Here is a 20,004-nt window from a genome sequence, read left to right on the forward strand (position 1 = left end):
CCCCAATGTACCATGTAATGTCACATGATGCTCCTGATAGATCATGCGATAGGTGCTCTGGTGCAATCTGCTGAAGGATATTTTTCTAATAATTACTGTATATTATGTCTGTCTGGTTTCCCTTGTTTTTTTAGACTGAATAGAAAAGAAGTAGGAATGGCAGCAGCTTTTAAAAAGCGCTGGATGCTTTCCTCACAACAAATAGCATTGTGGCATTATAGGTAATGTATTACTGGTGGAGAAAGGCTGAGCTTGATGGATTTGTGTCCTACAACACACGTAAAATCGGGATTCTAAATTTCTAAATTGAATCTGTCACCATATTTAGAAATACAAACTGTATTCCTAACTAAAAAGATTTCTTAGACCTGAAGAGGCTATGGTGCTTAGTTTGAAAATTATGTCAGAATAGCTGTACAATACTAATATACCGCTTAAAGAAGTGCCCATTTTGGTTCTTTAAAACAAAACATTTTTTTTTTGTTTTTTCCATTGTGACATTCCAAAACCCATAGTATTTTTATTTCTTGATAGTTACATGAGGCTTGGTTTTTCAGGATGAGTTGCATTTGTCTTTTGGAGCAATTTTGGGGTACATATAATTTATAACCTATTTTTTATTAATTCTTTGTTGGGTAGAAAAAACCCCCCAGCATTTTGATTGTTTTTTTTATGTTTTATGGTGTCTGCTATTCACATGCTGCACAAATAAGGTGTTACCTTTATGGTGTGGGTGAGCATGATTATGGCGATACAAAATTTATATAGTTTTATTTTTTTGCTACTTTTGTACAATAAATACACTGGGAAAAAAATAGTTTTATTGTGGCGTCATATTCTGGGAACAAAAAATTTTACATTTCATGTCAATAGAACTGTAGGAGGGCTCAATTTTTGCATACCAAAATGTAGTATGAAGTGCTGCCATGTTTTTAGCGGTCCTAAGGATGTACAGATATTGATGGCGATATCACATACATCCAAATGGATAATAACCGCCTCCATATTTTGATTCCAAAGTTATCTATTTACATAATCATCCCTTTCATTTTCACTTTGGGATTGGCGATTTTGTTGCCTATTTTGTAGAGCTTAGATCAGAACACAATTTTACTCTTCAGCAGAGAATTGAAGGACAGCCGCTGAGACAGGAACTGACTGTTTCCTCTTATAGGGAACTATCTCATAATTTATATATTAGTTTGTGAAGTTGTTTATGAGAAAATTAACAAAATTGTTATAGGGTACCTTTATAAGCCGCCACATTCCCGTTTTCCCAACCTCTTTTTTTTCTCTTCCTCGTATGACTTATGAGCGAATGCAAAGTTCATTGTTTGGTTTTCATACCGAACGCAGAGTTTACAAAAAACAGAGTTCAAGTTCAGAGAACGAGTACTTTACGTATGCAAACTACTTGCATGAGCATCGCTGTCCTCTGGTAGACTCAGTGCTATTCGATCGGCTCACACTGGGGGTAATAACACGGTAATTGGATGTAGTGTGCACCACAAAACAAAATGGAAAATCCCCGTCCAGCCGCTCCGGAAGTGATCTGTTTATGGCTGGCAGCATGTGGGTGGAGACCCGAACTTTTTCAAAAGTTCAGCTGAACCCACCGAACCGAACTTCCACGGGTCTGCTCATCTCTACTTATGATATTTTTTTCTTTTCCTCAAAATACCTCCTTCCTTTGATTTGGGTTCTGTACATTTTCAAACTTCAATCTGTCCCCTACAACAAGTATACACGCTATTCAATGTGAATCCCTGCTTGTGGAATATAAAACCTTCCACATTCTTATTCTTTCTTTTAGATATGAAAGATAAGTTGTTATCCTGGACTTGGATCAAAAATAAAACACGGAGCTTGTATATTCTTTCTATTTGTGCAGATTTCTTTTGGCTACTAAAAGATATTGATTTGATAAAGGGGTATCACCATCTCAGATATTTATAGCATACTAGCTGTAGTACCCGGCCTTGCCTGGGATAGTAAATGTCTCCCTGTCTCTCTCATAGTCTCTGTCTGTCTCTCACTCTCTCTCTTTCTCTCTCTCTCTGTTTGTCTCTGTCTTTCTCTATCGGTTTGTCTCTGTCTCTTTCCCTGTCTGTCTATGTATCTCTTTTTCTGTCTTTCTCTGTCTATCTCTGTATCTCTGTCTCTGTCTCTGTGTGTCTGTCTCTATCCATTTCTGTCTCTGTCTCTCTATCAGTCTCTTTGTCTGTCTCTCTCTATCTCTCTGTGTCTGTCTGTGTGTGTCTGTCTGTCTCTTTGTCTGACTGTCTATCTGCCTCTTTCCCTGTCTGTCTATTTCTCTATCTCTCTATCTGTCTTTGTTTGTCTCTATCTGTCTGTCTCTGTCTGTCTCTTTCAGTCTCTTTGTCTGTCTGTCTCTGTCTGCCTCTTTCCCTGTCTACCTCTGTCTATCTGATTCTGTCTGTCTGTCTGCCTTTGTCTGTCTGCCTCTGTCTGCCGCTTTCCCTGTGTGTCTTTCCCTGTCTGTCTCTTTCTCTGTCTGCATCTTTCTCTGTCTGTTTCTCTCTCTCTATCTCTTTGTCTCTCTCTCCACAGAAATCATATTATCTCACACATAAGCTTCTTATACTAAGAATGTCCTTTATCCCGCTTTACATGCTGCAATGTATCTTACAATGTGTCGGCGGGGTCACGTCGTAAGTGACGCACATCCGGCATCGTAAGGTACATTGCAGTGTGTGACAGGTACGTGCGATTGCAATTGAACGATAAAACGTTCATCGCACGCACATCGTTCATTTCTCTAGAATTGAACATCAGATTGTTCATCATACCCGTGGTAGCACACATCGCAGTGTGTGACACCCCGGGAACGATGAACAGATCTTACCTGCATCCTGTGGCTCCCGGCCGGTAATGCGCAAGGAAGGAGGTGGGCGGGATGTTTACGTCCTGCTCAGCTCCACCCCTTTGCTTCTATTGACTGGCTGCCGCATGACGTCGCTGTGACGCCGAACGTCCCTCCCACTCCAGGAAGTGGACGTTCGCCGCCCACAGCGAGGTGGTATGGACGGATAAGTACGTATGACGGGGGTTAATCGTTTGTGCGGCACGTTCAACAAATTGAACGTGCCACACATACGATGGGGGTGTTGCAAATCGCATACGATATCGTATGCAAAATTGCAACGTTTAAAGCAGGCTTTAGTTACCTATAGCAACCAATCACCGCTCCTATTAATAACCTGTAGCTCCTGCCTCCATTGACTTTAATGGAGGTAGGTTTTTTGGAGAGTAACTGTAAAGCGCAGGGTTAAATATTCCCCTCAAATCATAGTTTATGATGTTCCATGTGTCAAATGGGGTGTCTATGCAAAATTTCGTTATTGTAAATGCAACGGTGCAGATTCCTTTAGTGGACACACAGATACATACACACACATACTCACATACACATACACTCAGCTTTATATATTAGATCGCAGGATATGTTGGATGGACATGGATCCCACCTCTGAGACCCATGGTGGTCTCAAGTAAAGGGGTTCACCAACTAGAGAAGTAAACACGGTTATTTTTGGAACTTGCATAGAAGTGACTGAATTGAGCTTATCCCCTGTCCATTGACAAAACTCACTTGACAGAGGCTTGTAGACTCACTCTTAGGCCTAAGCCATATAGCATGAAAATCAGAGCGAGTGGAATGCAATGTTTTATCACATTCCACTCATACCAATATTAGCCTATGTCCCAGCACCCATGAGCGATTATTTTCTCAGCCCTAATCGGACCGAGAAAACAGTCGCAGCATGCCGCGATTGTAATGCGAGTCTTGTTTCTCTCGCACCCATTCAAGTCTATGGAGCGAGAGAAAAATCGCACTGCACTCGCAGTACACCGGTGTAATGCCAGTGCAGAGCGAGAATGGCAATAGCCGGCAACGGAGGAGAGAGGGAAATAAATCACCCCTCCTCAGAGCCAGCCCTCCCCTCCTCAGAGCCGACCTGTCCCCCGCAGCTGAGGTCCGATCGCATGATCGCACCTCAGTCGCCGTGATACTCGCATGACACTTGGCTCCTACTGTGCTGCCAGCGTGAGCCGAGTGTCATGCGAGGATCGTAGTAGATCCCCTTATTCCCAATAAAGGCACAAATTCCTCTTCTACTATAGGACCCCATTTATTAAACATTTAATGGCATATCCTGTGGATATGTGGCATATATCTGCAAGTAAAATGCCTCCTAAAGGGAATTTGTTATCTGACACTTTGATTTATGTGATCCAATGTCTTATCCCAGATAAATCCATATTTCTCTTAAAGGGTTTGTCCACTACTCAGACCACTCCTTCTCATACCCCATGTTTACTCCCGTTAAAATAAAAAGCTTATTCTCCCCCCCTGCACCAGCACGGTGTCGGCATTCGCGTTTCAAGGGCTCAGGTGAGGTTTTGTCATGTAAGTCCTGCACCCAATCACCGTCGGTTGCCCTGTTCCTGCCTTCGGACATATAAGTAATCAAGAGGAAGAAAGATCTATAGCTGGCCGATCACTTCTTGTTGTTTACTCATGCATCTGAAGGCGGGGACAATGCAGCCAAAGGTGATTGGGCGCAAGGCTCACATGACATAACGGCCTCACATGAACTTCTGGAACACAAGTGGCGGCACCACTGGAATGACGCTGGCATGGGTGGTGAGAATAAGATTTAATATTTTAATGCAGGCAAACATGAAGAATGAAAAGGGGCTGTCCGAGTAGTGGACAAGCCCTTTAAACTGTAAGCGAGCTGTTGAGTTCTATGGGTCAGACACAGTTCTCCCTGAGAATCTACCTCCACAGTTTATTTTAAATGAAATGGAGCATTAACCAGTATGAGACATTTAATGACTGAGAGTCTCTACTAGTGATTTAAAGGGAACCTGTCACCAGATTTGGTAACTATATGCTGCGGCAACCACCACTGGGCTCTTATAGACAGCATTCTAACATGCTGTATATAAGAGCCCAGGCCGCTGTGTAAAACATAAAATTGACTTTATAATACTTACCTAAACGGTCGGTATGGTGCAGACTGGTCAAATGGGTGGCTCCGTTCTCTGGGTGCGGCACCTCCTCTTTCGGCCATCTTTGTCCTCCTTCTCAGGGCAGATCAAAGTCTGCCTGCACAGGACCTCAATGCCGGCGTGTGTGCATGACGTAGGATGCGTCATACAGCCCGGCTTCAGAAGAAGGAGGACAAAGATGGCCGAAAGAGGAAGCGCCGCACCCGGAGAACGGAGCCACCCATTTGACCAGTCTACACCGTACCAACCGTTTAGGTAAGTATTATAAAGTCATTTTTACGTTTTAGGCTATGTGCGCACTTACCGGATTTTGCCGCGGATTTTCCGCGGATTTGCTGCATGTTTCGCTGCAGAAAATGTTCATAACATCTCTGCAGTGAATCACCAGCAAATCCTATGGAGAAAAAAAATCCTGTGCGCACTGGGCGGAATTTGACAGCTGCATGTTTTGCTGCGGGAATCCCGCAGCAAAAACACGTGCATGTCACTTCTTTTCCGCACATCGCTGCGGGATTTCACTCCATTGACTCCAATGTTAATCATGAAATCCCGCAGGGAATAACGCAGGCAGCAAATTCTGTGCGGTTCACTGCGTTTTCCTGCGTTATTCCCTGCGGTATTTCGCAGTTTACCTCCGGTAATGTACATCGCCTGTCTGCGGTTTTGCAGGGAAGTGATGTCATTACAGGAAGAGGAAGCCGTGCAGAGAGTAAACACACACACAGATCACACACACACAGACATCACAGACATAGAACACATAGACACAGACACATAGAACACACATAGAAAGAAAACGGAAATATAGAAAACAAAGAACGTGGGCTCCGCTGCATATTTACCGTCCAGCTGAGGTAAGCACACAGCGGCGGCCCGGTATTCTCAGGCTGGGGAGGGAGAGGGGCAGGGTTAATGTCCCCCGCCTCACTCCCCCTCCCGCAGCCAAGAATACCAGCCGCAGCTGCCCCGGGACTGTCGCATGCATTATGCGGCAGCACCGGCGTGTCCTCGGCTCTTCTTGCTGCCGGGTAGCAGTGGCAGCAAGGTAATACAAGGGGTTAATGGTGGTGGATCACCGCCATTAACTCCAGGCTTGATCATGGCAGCGTCTATGTGACATCTGACATGATCAACCCGTAAGTAAAGTGAATAAAACACAGACACCGAAAAATCCTTTATTTTAAATAAAACAAACAAGCCTCGTTCACCATTTTATTAACCCCTCCCGCACCAAAGCTCCGGCGTAATCCACCGCTCCGGCGTAATCCACAGGTCCGGCGCTGCTTACATCCAGCCGCGACTGTCACAGACACAGCGCTGAATGAATGCAGCAGACAGCAGAGGTAATTACCGGTCATTTCCCACGGCCGGTAATGTGAACTCACTGCCGACCGTGGGAAATGCAGCGATCTGTCCTCTATCTATCTATCTATCCCTCTATCTGTCTGTCTATCTATCTATCCCTCTATCTATTCTTCTGTCTATCTATCTACTATCTCAGAATTAAATGACTTTTTTTTTTTTTTTTTCAATGTGCTTTATTGCATTGAATGCAATAAAGCACATCCCAACCCGCTCGCGGCAAAACCGCGGCAATACCGCGAACAATACCGCGGTGAAACCGCAGCAAACCGCGGCAAACCGCATGCGGTTTTCGGGTGCTGTTTGCCGCGTTTTTTTACCGCGGGTGCGGTAATCTTTGAGAGCATGCGGAATTTTCTCAAGAAAATTCCATTTCCCAGTGCGCACATAGCCTTACACATCGGCCTGGGCTATTATCTACAGCATGTAAGAATACTGTATATAAGAGCCCAGTAGTTGTGGCCGCAGCCCTCCAGTGTCTAATCTCCTCACTGGAGGACTGTGTTATAACAAAGTGTGGGGAGCACAGCAAAGATTAGTGTTACTACTTACACTTTTTCACCCTTCACCTTTCATCTAACAGCAGCCAGTGTGGGGTCTGGAGCAGTACAGCAGGACTGACAACACTGTGAGGAGAGCTGCTAGAAGTGTTTGTAATGAGACAAATCTCAGGGGGAAGAGCAAACTATCCTTACCTGTCTCACACAGGAGACTGTGCTCTACTGATCTCACTGCAGAGCTGGGCCTGATCTTCAGCTTCCATCAGCCAATTGTCAAAGGGTGCTACGCTGATCCTGTAACTGCGCTGCACTCGCCCTGACCCTGGAAGTACTCTTGATGGTAGGGAGGTCCAGGTCACCACCCTAAACCCTGTCTCCTGTCTGACCTTGTCCTTATAATACCAACCCTGGGATGGTTAGGACTCCAGGTAACAACCTCCCAAAGGCACCGACAAGGGAGTAAAACTGAAACACATTCACATCGCAAATGACCACAGATGAGAGACAAAACTAAACCAGAAGGAATAAACCAAGAGGGGTAGGAGTAATTCAAACCAGAGTTCTCTCAAACAGAGCAGACAACGATTAGCTGGTCACCAAATAAAAGTATGCCACGGATGCTGGGATTTCACCACTGCAAGCAGAGACTATCTCCGGCGGTCTCCTACTACACACCTCAGCCTTAATTAGGAGACCAGCTGTGTAAGGAAATTAGCAACCTGGCTCTCAGTATGCTGCTCCACAAGGATTAACTCCTGCATGACTGGGAGCAGTGAAGCAACTGAGCCGACGTCCAACCGAGCTGAGCACTTAAGAGAGACCAGGTTGTCTGTCGAACTCTGCAATGTGAACAGAGTCCGACGCAGTAGAAGTAATCAGCATGCGCGGATGCGGACGGCTCATGACACCAATTTTGGGGGAGGAGAGTTGAGCTTAGCTTACAGCACTGTGAGTTAAGAGCTACGAAGTTGAGAGCTACAACTACAAATGTATCTGTAATAAGACTAAAGGGTGCTTTACACGCAGCGACATCGCGAGCGATAGCACCCGCCTCCGTCGTTCGTGCAACATGTGGTGATCGCTGCCATAGCGGACAATATCGCTACGGCAGCGTCACACGCACATACCTGTTCAGCGACATCGCTGTGGCCGCCGAACAATCCCTCCTTCAAGGGGGAGGTGCGTTGGGCGTCACAGCGGCATCACTAAATGGCCGCCCAGTAGAAGAGGAGGGGAGGAGATGAGCGGCCGGAACATGCCGCCCACTTCCTTCCTTCCTCCTTTCTGGTGGAAGCAGGTAGGATAATGTTCGTCGTTCCTGCGGTGTCACACACAGCGATGTGTGGTGCCGCAGGAACGACGAACAATCTGCGGAATAAAACACCAACGACATTATGATTAGGAGCGACATGTCAACGATCAACGATTTTTGCCATTTTTGCGATCGATGATCGTTGCTCCTCGCTGTCACACGCTGCGATGTCGCTAACGACGCCAGATGTGTGTCACAAGCACCGTGACCCCGACGATAGATCGTTAGCGATGTCGCAGTGTGTAAAGCACCCTTTAGTCTGCTGTACTGACCCTCCCTCGCAATGGCTGCCTGTGAGATAGGAGCTAAAGAATTGTTAGGCTGGAAACACATCTATGCGAGTAAAATCGGTCCGACTGGGCTGAAAAAAACTCAGCTGATTTTAGTTCACGTTAGGTCCGAGTGCAACGCAAGTGCGATGCTTTTTTTGAATAAATTAATGATTTTGCTCGCGTGTGCAACGCGTGTGTGTTGCAATTGCGATGCTAGTTTCCTGCAACATCTTAACTACATTAAATTGATTACACATGTGTCATTTATTTTACTTTTGGGAATGTGATGTCACATTCATCTGTTGAAAATTTAATGTGCGTAGTTCCTGCCACACTCGCAAATGTGAACGCTGGTGCGCGTGTGTGATCCTACTTTTAATCCCCTTCCATAGGAAATCATTGGGACAAATGGTGCGAGAAACTCGCAAAAAAGCAGCATGCTGCGATTTTTTTCTCGGTCCGATTTGGACTGAGAAAAAAATTGCAAATGCGAGCTGAATCATTGACTAGCATGTGTCCGATTCCAATGCGAGTTTTTCTCCCATTGCTCTACTGCGAGAAACTCGCAAGTGAGAAGCAGCCCTCAGTTGTAGTCAGGCACAGCTCTTCAGCTGAGCTGACAGCACTATGAGTGGACAATTGCAGCTCCAAATGTGTTTGTAATGAGACAAAACTCAGCTGTACTGTGTTAGTTCTAATCACACTCTATAACACGATTTAGAGAGCAGACTGCCAGTCATTACATGTCTCATATTGTTAACACAGCCTTTCGTATAAAATAAGCTCTGGAGGCAGCATCTTAGATCTTAACAGCTAAATTACATATTAAGAAAAATGTGTTCTCCTCTAGAATAAGACCTCATAGGATCGCAGATATTAAGGCATCATTTTATTTAACTTTCTATGTAGAAGGTTTAGAAGGGTGTACCATACTTACAGATTTACTTTTTATTCTATGGAGCCACAAGCAGAGTGGCACACATAATGTGCGCGCTCTCAGGGAGACATCAGATAGCCACTGACTCACAACGGATCTGGAGCATGCGCATGTATGAAAGGAATCTGGGGATGTACACCCAGAGTCAGTACACATGCCCAGGGAGCTGATGCTCAGTGCGCAAGCGCAGAACTTAATAGTAGATTGCTGTGACATTGGGCCAATCATGGCAATCAGACTGCAATGGACGTGCATAATTTGAAGAGGACCATGACTGAAACAATACAAATTGACACCGCTATGACAGAAAGAGAAGGTCTGTAATGCATTCACCTACTGATAAAAACTGTTTTTTAAGCTAAATACTGGTAACATTTGTTCGAGAAGACCATGTTAGTGATGCACATTGCATCACTAACAACACATTGGGGGTCAGTTTAATATAGAAAAAGGGCATGATAGGTTCCCTTTAAGCTATCAAAATGGCACTATATAGTTTCTTTGGTCCAGTTGAGGGATAACAGTTGCTGTACCACGTGTGTTACTACTATCTACATTTCTGATACATAATTAATAAAACCCCACATAGATAAATAACTACTACCGTGTTTTTCCAAAAATAAAACACTGTCTTATATTTTCTTAGCCCCCCAAAAAAGCACTAGGGCTTATTTTTGGAGGTCTTATTCTTGGAGAAACACGGTTGGGGGGTAAGTTTACCCGCTAAAAAAGCAGACCCCCTACTTCCCAGGAGACTCATACTCATCAGACACGGACGTCTATGTGGCTCCCAGGTCCTTCCTGTGATCTCCGGTGGGTCCTGCACGCCGTCCTCCCCTGCTTCTGGCTGACACACACAGCCGATCGCACACACACAGCAGATCGCAGACACACACAGCTGATCGCACACACACAGCTGATCGCACACACACACAGCCGATCGCCCACACACACAGCCAATCGCGCACACAAACATCGCATCACACAGCAGATCGCACACACATACACACGCGCACACATCACATCCAGCACAACCGGTCGCAGGGAATAATGGGAGGAAGTCACGTGTCCGGCTGCAGGTCCTGTTCTGCAGGTCCTTGCGCTCCATCGCACTGCCGCTCAGCATTCTCTCGGCGAGAAGGGATCAGTGTTGCTGGATGTGGTGAGTATGTGTGCGATCCGATATGTGTACAATCCGATGTTTGTGTATGTGATTTGATGTTTGCGTGTGATCCGATGTTTGTGTGTGCGCAATCTGATTATGTGTGCGATCTGATTGTGTGTGCGATCCGATGTTTGTGTGTGCGATCTGATTATGTGTGCGATCTGATTGTGTGTGCGATCCGATGTTTGTGTGTGCGATCTGATTATGTGTGCGATCTGATTGTGTGTGCGATCCGATGTTTGTGTGTGAGATCTGGTGTGTGTCTGTGTGTATGTGTGTGTGATCTGATGTGTGTGTGTGAGATCTGATGTGTGCAGGGGTGCAATAACTGCAGGTCCTGCCGCTCGGCGTCAGGTGAGTGTGATTACGGGGTGCCCGCTGTCTATAATAAAGTGTCCTGCAGTATCTGTAGCTTTTTTAGCTGCATAGACACTTCATTATTGATCCGCGACTAGTGCTTATTTTCGGGGGAGGGCTTATATTTAAGCCTTGCTCCGAAAATGCTGAAAATCCCTGCTAGGGCTTATTTTTGGGGGAGGTCTTATTTTTAGAAAAACACGGTATATAATATATTTAACAATTCAAATGTCTGTTCTTTGGAGAAGATCAAAATGATTTGATGTGAGTTAAAATCATGGTAAACGGTATAGCGTCAAAAAAACTCCAAACGCCAAAATTACGGTTTTTAATTGTCGTAAATTTTGTGCAAAATGCAATAACAGGCGATCAAACTGTAGCATCTGCGCAAAATGGTATCTTTAAATACGTCAGCTCAAGGCGCATAAAATAAGCCATCAGTGAGCCATAGATTCCAAAAAATGAGCGCTACGGGTTTCAGAAAATGGCGCCACTTTTTTTAACAAAATTGTGAATTTTTTTAACCCCTTAGATAAAAGTAAACCTATACATGTTTGGTGTCTACAAACTCATACTGATTTGAGACATCACACCAACACATCACTTTTATCATATAGTGAACAAGGTGAATAAAATATTCCAAAAACTATTGTGCATTCGCACTTTTTTTGCAGATGTTCAGCACTTGATATTTTTTTGCTTTTTTCCAGTACACTGTATGGTAAAAATACAGCTCGTCCCACAAAAAACAAACCCTTATATGGCAAGATTGATGGAAAAATAAAAACGTTACAGCTCTCAAAAGAAGGGGAGCAAAAAAAAAAATGGAAAATCGCCCGGGGTGAAGGGGTTAAGGTGAATTATGTCAGTGAGTGTATGGCAGACCTCACAGTTCAGCAATTGAGATGGAAAATAAAGCCACAAAACATTGGAGAAATACTGTAGAAAGTAGTATATTGTACAATTGCAAAGAATAGTTGGTCAACTGTGAAGAATATGAGCAACTTTATTGAGTTTTTCCATATCTTGTCTAATTTTTATGAAGGGGAAACAAGTGTTTTCAGGGGGTTTTAAATGCAAAAGAAAATTCCCAAAAACTTATATATATAACTGTGACTATCTACTGCACAAGTGTGTATATCACAAATAATTTTTTTTGCTGTTTTACTAGTCAAATTTGATATCTGTACATGCTGTTTGACTTCCTGTTTTTTTGGTAATGTTATTACCTTTAATGATGGGTGAACCTGAACTGTAACGTTTGGGGTACGTACCGGACACCAAGGGTCCATGCACGGAGCCCCGAACATTGACTACTCAGGGAAGTCTGTGTTACCATTCGGGTTTGACCATCCAGATGAAATAACCCTCTGTGACAGCATCTGTGATTGTCTGAAGTCAGTCTGCTGGCGTTCCAGCATCTGTGATTGGTTGTGGAATGTAAAAATAAATAAATAATTTAAAAAAAATGGTGTAAGGTCCCCCGTATTTTGATATCCAGTGCAGATAAAGCAGGCAGCTGGAAGCTGTTTCACCTAGCTGTGTGTGTTATCTTGGCTGTGTATTAAAATTCTTGACCCCCTTGTGGCTTTTTTAAAAATTATTTAAATAAATTAAAGAAAACATCGTGGGGTCCCCCCAATTTTGATACCCAGCCAACATAAAGCAGACAGCTGGGGAATAATATTCTCAGGCTGTGAAGGCCCATGATTATTCTGTCCTCCCCAGCCTAAAAATAGAAGCCTGCAGCCAGCCCACAATTTTCGCATCCATTAGATGCACTAATCCTGGCTTTTACGTGGCTCATCCCTATTGACCTGATGCGGTGGCAATCAGTGAAATATAAGGGGTTAATGACAGGTGTGATTTGTAAAAAAAACCAGATCTCATCAAGCAGAAGGTTACTAATGGGGAGAGGTCTATGAGACCCCTACTACTAATCGTGTACGTAAACAGAAATAAACACAAAGCACAAAGAAAAATCCTTTATTTAAAATAACACCCTCTTTCTCCAATTTATTGACCCCCCAAACACCCCTGTAGATCCGACAATCCACACCAGGTCCCATGACGATCCCAGCTCTTTTATATCTGAGATCGCAGTGCGCAGTCACATTAGAAAACGTAACCAACCACTGCGGTGTCAGGGACACATTGACTGAGGAGCAGCTGTGAGCGGTGATGTCACTGAGTTCACCTGAGGTCACAGCTGTTGGTTCACATGCTGACCTCTGGTGAACTCATTGAAGACAGTGACCTCACTTCAGGTGAACTCATTGAAGTCAGTCCCGGATTCAGCTATGTCCACACATTGAGTATTTTGTTGCTGACATTTCTGCACCAAATCTGCATCTCCTGGCAAAAAACGCAAGCCCTTACTAACACCATTTTACAGCACACAAGTTCGGGTCCCTGTAGACTTCTATTAGACTCAGCGATGGGGTCCATGTTCGGGTTCAAGCCCGGTTCCAAATCGGACTATTCTTTTTAAGTCCAGCCGGACCTGCCGAACCAGAACATCTGCAGGTTCGCCCATCTCTACTTACCTTGTATTTCTTATTTTGTAATATTTTTAAATAGAGTTGAATTTGGTTAAAAAAACCCATACCAACATTTTTTAAATGTAGATATGTAATAGCCCATGTCTGTTTTTGCACACCTGTTTTATTAGTCCAATTTGACAACCATACATGCCACACGTATACTGTGGCCTGCTGCTGCATTTTGCTTTTTGTACGTGCACCTATCTAGCAGTTCATGTTATGTCCTGTTTGGCAAGAATTGAAAATATTAATTTCATAAGTTAATTTTCAGTATCATAACTTAATAATTAGAGTGTGTTTTACAAAATGGTTGGAAAAAGAAAAAGGGCAGTGGATAGTGTAGTGTAAAAACAAAACACAAGTAAGAATGTAGAAGCTGCTAGTAGCGGAAGCATCACCATCATCAGTGTTACCGGCCGTTTGTGCAGTAGTACTACCAAACACAGGTCACAATTGGCCCCTATTGATCCCAGGAAGCCATATTATTGGGAGAGAAGGGGAACGTCTTATGGGATATATGGCACATCCCTTGTCTGAAGATGTTACAGTTGAAACCATAAGTTTACACACACTATATAAAAAGACACATCTGCATGTTTTTCTCACTATTTGACATGAAATCAGAATAAACCTTTCCTGTTTAAGGTCACAGACAGAAAAGGGAACCAGTGCAAGAACAACATAGGGGTAGAGATGAGTAAACCCGTGGCAGTTTGGTTCGGCAGCTTCAGCCGGACTTTAGATAAGTTCAGTTTTGGGCCCGGACTTGACCAGAACCACAATGGAAGTTACTAATTTGGCAGTTCGGCTCTCCGCCCACCTGCAGCCAGCCATTAACACTTGTGGGGAGGGTTGGGGGGTAGGTTTTTCAATTTTGTTTTGTTTGTTGCACACTACACCCGATCATGCTCTTGTTACCTCCAGTGTGAGCCTATCAAAGACTGCACCCAAATTCAGAACCCGAACTCTGTTTTTTTTTTTGTAAAGTTTGTATTTCATACAAACACTAAACACCGAACCTCAGGTTGGCTCATATATATGGGCCCTTTGCAGCCCAAGAGCTCATAAAAATGCAAAATTGCACTTTCTTTGTGGGTAGAAATGGGCCCCCTTACCTCTTGGCGCCCTGTGCGGCCACACAGGTTGCACCAATGATATGTTCGCCCCTGAATGGCGCAGGAAGTATAATTAGTTACAAAGTCTTTGGGACCATTGCCATGGCTAGTGTCAGTATAATGCTAGCATTTACAAGCTGCTGCCCTGATCTTTCTGTAAGGGGGGTGTTTGGGCAGAATCGAGCATTCAGTCCTGGCAGTATCTAAAGTAACTGTCACTCTGAATAGACCCTTTAAGAAAACGGACTTATTCCATTAGTTGTATCATTGGGCAAATAATTTGGGCACAATTTAGAATGTATTGTTTTTAGAAAACACAATCCTATTGGCAAGATTGTGCTTTTTGGTGAATGTGGGGAACGGGAAGTGACTTGATCTCTAAATCATGCACAGTTAAGCTAAACATATTTAAGCTGTTAATAATGATTAAAAACTTGATTGATTCATAAAACTATCAATTGGTCGTGTGAAGACAATTTCAAGGCTGAACAAACACTGCGAGCCGTCATGTCTAGGATGGCTAGTCTGCTGCCTTTTCACATTTCGGAGCTCCTCTATTGTTAACATTCAATTATTTCAGATTGTGTATTCAGAAAGGAAGGGATGAAATAAGAAAAGTAGCTTTCTTTCCTTCAAAAGATGAAAACACAATTTAAATAGCATAGATACCCCTGACATTGATCATAAATTGAGATAAAAGATTATTAAAGAGAATATGTCAGCAGGTTTTTTTATGTAATCTAGAACAGCATAAAGTATGGACAGAGAGCCTGATTCCAATGATGTGTCACTTATATGTATTGTTGTTTAAAGGACTAGTTGTCTTGTGGCATGTAGTCCTCCTGCTCTCTGTAAATCTGCTCTCACCACGGATTAGCAGTTTTCTGCCTATGCACAGTGTACACAAAAAGCTGTCAATCAGTGATGTGGGCAGGGTTATGCAAAGCTCAGCATTCAGAGCACTAGAGGATTGAGAAAACTGAAGCAGCCCAGTAAGGCTGGGGCCACACGGGGATTACTGCGATACCCTCGCATGACACTCGGCTCACGCTGGCAGTACAGCAGAGCCGAGTGTCATGCGAAAGTCCCTGCGACTGAGGTCCAACCGAGCAAGCGGACCTCAGCTGTGAGGGAGCGGGCCAGCACTGAGGAGGGGCGGGCCTGTGTTGCAGAGGGGCAGGCTGGCACGGAGGAGGGGAGGGAGGGATTTATCTCCCTCTCTCCTCCGTAGCCAGCTATTGCCATTCTCGCCCTACACTCGCGGTACACTGGTGTACTGTGAGTTCAGTGCAATTTTTCTCTTACCCCATTGTCTTGAATGGGTGCGAGAGAAACACTGATTGCATTACAGTCGCAGCATGCTGCGATTGTTTTCTCGGTCCGATTAGGGCTGAGAAAATAATCACTCATGGGTGCTGGGACATAGGCTAATATTGGTCCGAGTGGAATGCGATTTTTTTTATCGCACTCCACTTGCACCGTTTTTCCCGCCGTGTGACTTAGCCCTATGTGACACAATACCTGAATCAGAGTCTATGCCCATACATTATCCCGCTCTCAGATTGCATAGCAAAAATCTGTTGACCAAATTGTTTGGAACCCTGTGGGAGATCAGAATCCATTTTGCCTTCTCTGTCTCCATTTAATGTTTCCAATCCACGTAACGCCTTGACACTACAACTCGCCTACGGATTTCTTTATTACTCCTAAATTCCTGGGAGACTGGGAGATGTCCTTTTAGGTCCAAAAATTGTGGACTTAGTACATTTAAGGTATAATAATGAAGTAAAATAATATTACAGCATAGATCATGCTGATTGATATTTCCTAGATTGATATTTCCTTTTGTCTTTGTGCCAGAAAATAGGAACGAATCCCAACCTACATTCCGAGTCAATGCTTTCCCAAAGCTTTTTATTGGGACTTTTTCTAGTTTAGCATTTTTTTTACAGTGAAAAAATCCTTGACGTTATTAATATTTTATGATGAAAAATAAAGGGTTTGTAATAGTACGTAAGGTGAAGAGCCATTTTTTATAGATAATTTATTCAGGACTTGCATGAAAATCCCTGTATATGTACAGTGCCTACAAGTAGTATTCAACCCCCTGCAGATTTAGCAGGTTTACACATTCGGAATTAACTTGGCATTGTGACATTTGGACTGTAGATCAGCCTGGAAGTGTGAAATGCGCTGCAGCAAAAAAGAATGTTATTTCTTTTTTTTTTTTTTTTTTTTTTAAATTGTGAAAAGTTTATTCAGAGGGTCATTTATTATTCAACCCCTCAAACCACAAGAATTCTGTTTGGTTCCCCTAAAATATTAAGAAGTATTTCAGGCACAAAGAACAATGAGCTTCACATGTCTGGATTAATTATCTCTTTTTCCAGCCTTTTCTGACTAATTAAGACTCTCCCCAAACTTGTGAACAGCACTCATACTTGGTCAACATGGGAAAGACAAAGGAGCATTCCAAGGCCATCAGAGACAAGATCATGGAGGGTCACAAGGCTGGCAAGGGGTACAAAACCCTTTCCAAGGAGTTGGGCCTACCTGTCTCCACTGTTGGGAGCATCATCCGGAAGTGGAAGGCTTATGGAACTACTGTTAGCCTTCCACGGCCTGGACAGCCTTTGAAAGTTTCCAACCGTGCCGAGGCCAGGCTTGTCCGAAGAGTCAAGGCTAACCCAAGGACAACAAGGAAGGAGCTCCGGGAAGATCTCATGGCAGTGGGGACATTGGTTTCAGTCAATACCATAAGTAACGTACTCCACCGCAATGGTCTCCATTCCAGACGAGCCCGTAAGGTACCTTTTACTTTCAAAGCGTCATGTCAAGGCTCGACTACAGTTTGCTCACGATCACTTGGAGGACTCTGAGACAGACTGGTTCAAGGTTCTCTGGTCTGATGAGACCAAGATCGAGATCTTTGGTGCCAACCACACACGTGACGTTTGGAGACTGGATGGCACTGCATATGACCCCAAGAATACCATCCCTACAGTCAAGCATGGTGGTGGCAGCATCATGCTGTGGGGCTCTTTCTCAGCCAAGGGGCCTGGCCATCTGGTCCGCATCCATGGGAAGATGGATAGCACGGCCTACCTGGAGATTTTGGCCAAGAACCTCCGCTCCTCCATCAAGGATCTTAAGATGGGTCGTCATTTCATCTTCCAACAAGACAACGACCCAAAGCACACAGCCAAGAAAACCAAGGCCTGGTTCAAGAGGGAAAAAATCAAGGTGTTGCAGTGGCCTAGTCAGTCTCCTGACCTTAACCCAATTGAAAACTTGTGGAAGGAGCTCAAGATTAAAGTCCACATGAGACACCCAAAGAACCTACCGTAGATAACTTTGAGAAGATCTGCATGGAGTAGTGGGCCAAGATAACTCCAGAGACCTGTGCCGGCCTGATCAGGTCTTATAAAAGACGATTATTAGCTGTAATTGCAAACAAGGGTTATTCCACAAAATATTAAATCTAGGGGTTGAATAATAATTGACCCACACTTTTATGTTGAAAATGTATTAAAATTTAACTGAGCAACATAACTTGTTGGTTTGTAAGATTTATGCATCTGTTAATAAATCCTGCTCTTGTTTGAAGTTTGCAGGCTCTAACTTATTTGCATCTTATCAAACCTGCTAAATCTGCAGGGGGTTGAAGACTACTTGTAGGCGCTGTACATAAAACATGGAAAAATACATGTCTGCATATTGATAAACATTATATAAATATATTGCTAATTTGATTGTATTTTTTCAAATTCTTCCAGTTTTTCATAATTGATTTTCCTTTTGTGTATAATATTGTAGAAGAAAACCTATCAATGCATCAAGTGCCAGATGGTATTCTACAATGAATGGGATATCCAGGTCCACGTTGCGAACCACATGATAGGTAAGTGCAGCTTGGTTTACTCACTGGCTTATAAAAATGGCAAATGTATTGAGTCGATCTGTGCTTACTTGGTAATGTTGGCAAAAGGAAGACCCATCCAAGATTGAAGGGTCTTCCGTTCTCTAATCAATGGTCTTGGCTTGTACTTGCTTTCCTGATGCCTCGGCTGAGTAGATTGTACTTTTAGATAACCACAGCCACCACTAGATGGAGCCAAGGATCTTACCTATACCGTTATATTATTGAGTCCACGGTCTAAGTAGGGTGCATTTACCTCCTTTCCCCTTGTCCACTTGCATCAGCGGTAACTACAACATTTTTATTTAACTTTTGTTTACAGTGCCTTGCGAAAGTATTCGGCCCCTTTGTATTTTTCAACCTTTACCCACATTTCAGGCTTCAAACATAAAGATAAAAAAATTTAAATTTTATGGTCAAGAATCAACAACAAGAGGGACACAATTGTGAAATTGAATGAAATTTATTGCTTATTTTAAACTTTTCTAAAAAATAATAAATGAAAATTGAGGCGTGCAATATTATTTGTTCCCTTTAAGTTAATACTTTGTAGCGCCACCTTTTGATGCGATTACAGCTGCAAGTCACTTGGGGTATGTCTCTATCAGTTTTGTACATCGAGAGACTGAAATTCTTGCCTATTCTTCCTTTGCAAACAGCTGGAGCTGAGTGAGGTTGGATGGAGAGCGTTTGTGAACAGCAGTTTTCAGCTCTTTCCACAGATTCTCGATTGGATTCAGGTCTGGACTTTGAATTGGCCATTCTAACACATGGATACATTTATTTGTGAACTATTCCATTGTAGATTTTGCTTTATGTTTTGGATCAATGTCTTGTTGGAAGACAAATCTCCGTCCCAGTCTCAGGTCTTTTGCAGACTCTTAACAGGTTTTCTTCAAGAATGGTCCTGTATTTGGCTCCATCCATCTTCCCATCAATTTTAACCATCTTCCCTGTCCCTGCTGAAGAAAAACAGGCCCAAACTATGATGCTGCCACCACCATGTTTGACAGTGGGGATGGTGTGTTCAGGGTGATGCGCTGTGTTGCTTTTACGCCAAACATGTCGTTTGGCATTGTGCCCAAAACGTTCGATTTTGGTTTCATCTGAGCAGAGCACCTTCTTCCACATGTTTGGTTTGTCTCCCAGGTGGCTTGTGGCAAACTTTAAAAACTTTTTATGGATATCTTTGAGATATGAATTTCTTCTTGCCACTCTTCCATAAAGGCCAGATTTGTGCAGTGTACGACTGATTGTTGTCCTATGGACAGACTTTCCCACCTCAGCTGTAGATCTCTGCAGTTCATCCAGACTGATCATGGGCCTCTTGGCTGCATCTTTGATCAGTCTTCTGCTTGTTTGAGATGAAATTTTTGAGGGACGGCCGGGTCTTGGTAGATTTGCAGTGGTATGATACTCCTTCTATTTCAATATGATCGCCTGCACAGTGTTCCTTGGGATGTTTAAAGTTTTGGAAATCTT

At 43.5% G+C, this 20,004-nt stretch overlaps 1 protein-coding gene across 4 annotated transcripts in view; it reads left to right on the forward strand.

The window, feature by feature from the left end:
• Window positions 1-20,004, forward strand: part of ZNF521 (zinc finger protein 521) — a 520,341-nt gene that overhangs the window by 241,311 nt on the left and 259,026 nt on the right. For all 4 annotated transcript variants that reach the window (XM_075353338.1, XM_075353336.1, XM_075353335.1 and 1 more), the window contains one exon: window positions 18,420-18,504. In XM_075353338.1, coding sequence (XP_075209453.1) covers window positions 18,420-18,504 — 85 coding nt within the window. The remainder of the gene's footprint in view (window positions 1-18,419; window positions 18,505-20,004) is intronic.

Source organism: Anomaloglossus baeobatrachus, chromosome 6 (assembly GCF_048569485.1).
Source record: "Anomaloglossus baeobatrachus isolate aAnoBae1 chromosome 6, aAnoBae1.hap1, whole genome shotgun sequence".
In the NCBI taxonomy this organism is placed as follows: Eukaryota; Metazoa; Chordata; class Amphibia; order Anura; family Aromobatidae; genus Anomaloglossus; species Anomaloglossus baeobatrachus.